We start from the raw sequence: 2,857 nt of genomic DNA on the forward strand, positions 1-2,857 counted from the left end.
CACTCGTGGAGGGAAAGAAAAAACAATTCCCACCAACAGTATGGTCGGCTAGGATCACCGCTACTATAAAAATTTAACAACAAATGAATAATTATTTAAAACCAAAAAAAATGGAGGCAATCAAATTGGTGTGTGGAAAATGAATTTTTTTTTGTACCAAGAGTAGTGTCAGCCATGTGCGACCCAAATATAAAAAATGAATAATTGTTTAATACATTAGATGTAAGGAGGCAAATGAAAAAAAATCACCAAGAGTAGCGTCTACCATGGCCGCCACAATAATTAAAAAAAATAAAAATCTTTGGCCAAACCCGACGCTATATTTAATGCTATTAGCGTCGGAGTCGATGCTATATTTTTGTAGTGCAATTAATCACCTTTTCTTCTCTTGTTCTTTGGCCTAAAATCTTTGGGATTGGTTGGGAAACCTGTTTAATAATAAAATCTAAAACTTTCCTACTGCTATTTGGAATTTGTGCTCTAAAAAGAGTTCCCCTCAAGGATCCTTTATTATCTAAGTAGCTTGTCCCTCAAGGATCCTTTATTATCTAAGTAGCTTGTTTTTTTCAAATCAGTGAAATATGGAGTTAAAGGAATGCAGCGAGATTCAATGATCAACCTCTTCAATTCCAATCTATATGCAATTCCAATCTATATGCAACCGTACTGTGACTTTGGTTCAATTATATTCCTCTAAAACTAACTTCAATTATCATCATAGTTGGTTTGACTTTGTTGTCCTCAAAGTCTTCAAAGTTCTCATTCATCTTCCGAGAGCCCCTGTTATTAAGGAAGTCATTTGGAATCCTCCTCCTCCGAATTGGATTAAATGCAATGTTGATGGCTCTTTCTCATCTTCTTCTAACTTTGTAGATTGATGAGGAATTTTTAGGTCAAATGTCAGCCTCTTCATTTTTTCCTTTACAAAACATCTCCCATGGACAAACTCTTTGCTCCTTGAATTTTATGGTGTCCTTCGTAGCATCAAGATCGCTAGAGATAAATGATGGAAGTACTTTTCGGTGGAATCTGATTCTATGATTGTTGTCAAATCTTTGTCTTCCGATAACTTTGTTTGTGTTCCTTGGTGACTCCGTAATAGGTGGTGTTCTTGCATCAAGTCTTTATTGGATTTTTCTTTCATCATTTCTCATACTTTCAGAGAATGAAATAGATGTGCGATTTTTTTTTGTCAATCTAGGCCGCACAGCTACGACCTTCACATATTTTAACTTTATACCAATTGACATTAAAAATTACTATGTAAAAAATATTATATATTTTCCTTTTATAGATTTTGATACTTTTGAGTTGGTTTTGGTATAGTTACCTCATCTTTTTGTATATCAATATTCTTTTTTAATATATTACCCTTTATTCAAAACAAATATTCAATTAATTATATTTTTGTCTCTTAATAGTATTTTTTTTTCATGTTGATTCTTTCCTCAATAAACATTACTAATAAGTTCCATAAAAACATTTATAGTAGGCTACGGTCTTTTCTGTTATTTTTTTCCCGAAAAAAATGTTAAATTTGGCCGAATTAAAATTACAAATGTCATTTTTAATATTACATGATGTATTTTTATTTTTATTTTGAGGAATTTGAAAGAATTTCTCTCAAGCGTGGAATGAGTGCTTTGGAGTGTTCATATGATTATTTACATTTTGAATGATTTTTATTTGGATTTGTTGTGGAATGGTTTGGAAAACAATGGTGAGACAAAATAAAAATAAGCTATGTAATATTAAAATTACCAATTGTCATGTCAGCACAAAAATTATTTTGTCCGAAGTTTTATATTTAATATTTTACATAAGTTTTATATTAAACATTGCTAACAAAGTCAAGACTTATATAAAATGTAATCTTATTATAAAAAACTGTCTCCAAGACATCAACAAACATTAAGGTACATAAGTTCACTGATTGTAGACAACACAGAGAGAATAATATCCTGTCTTTTGTTCAAACCTACAAGCTTGCTTCTCTGTTACGTCCCATTTGATTAGTAGACCTTCTCTACCATCCCTTCCCATCGACCACATATCAAACCATTTGAGGTTGGAACCATCCCATTTAGCACTACAATAATACTTGCTCGATTTAAAACCTAATCTTGGCGTGAAAGAAAATTTGAATAGCCCACCAGGTGGGAGTATCGATACGCCTAGATCTTCTCCTTCTCTTTCGTAGCAATGAAGGGCTAATTCTTTGTTATCAGATAAACGATTGGTGACCTCTATATTTACGTGACTGTGTACGAATTTTGCTTCAGATACAGATACTAGCAATAAAACAAGTGATATAGAAACAACAATTCTCATCAACATTTGAGACATGGTGTATATAATGTGTGTGTCTAGGCATTACCTACATCTCTTTTTATAGGCACTTCTTCTTCTTTTTTTATTTTTTTACATGTATATTCCTAAAATATCCTTTCCAAATGAATATTTTAAATTTGGCTTTACATCTAGTGTATTATATATATATATATATATATATATATATATATATATATATATATATATATATATATATATATATATATATATATATATATATATATATATATATATATATATATATATATATATATATATATATATATATATATATATATATATATTGTCCAGATACATTAGTTATTTAATTTATCTAAAAAATAATTTTTTCTTTTAAATAAAATCAGAGAGAATATTGAACTACTTTATTAAAGTATAATTATTTTATTATAATTATTTGTATTTTATTTTAAAAGTGTAAAATTTTTTAATTCAATTATTTGATTCTTTAATAAAAACACTTTTTTCTCACATAAAAATAAAAATATTAAAAATAAAAATAAAG

At 28.7% G+C, this 2,857-nt stretch overlaps 1 protein-coding gene across 1 annotated transcript; it reads right to left on the reverse strand.

Annotated features, from left to right (window-relative positions):
* Positions 1 to 1,926: 1,926 nt before the first annotated feature.
* On the reverse strand, positions 1,927 to 2,346 carry LOC127123082 (S-protein homolog 4). The gene has a single exon (XM_051053342.1). It carries the CDS (start codon positions 2,344 to 2,346, stop codon positions 1,927 to 1,929), a length of 420 nt encoding a protein of 139 aa, XP_050909299.1.
* Between the last annotated feature and the right edge of the window lie 511 nt (positions 2,347 to 2,857).

Source organism: Lathyrus oleraceus, chromosome 2 (genome assembly GCF_024323335.1).
Source record: "Lathyrus oleraceus cultivar Zhongwan6 chromosome 2, CAAS_Psat_ZW6_1.0, whole genome shotgun sequence".
Lineage (NCBI taxonomy): Eukaryota > Viridiplantae > Streptophyta > Magnoliopsida > Fabales > Fabaceae > Lathyrus > Lathyrus oleraceus.

What these genes read in the sequence shown, in the direction of transcription:
- LOC127123082 (XM_051053342.1), bottom strand. Translation starts at nt 2,346, where the DNA reads ATGTCTCAAATGTTGATGAGAATTGTTGTTTCTATATCACTTGTTTTA.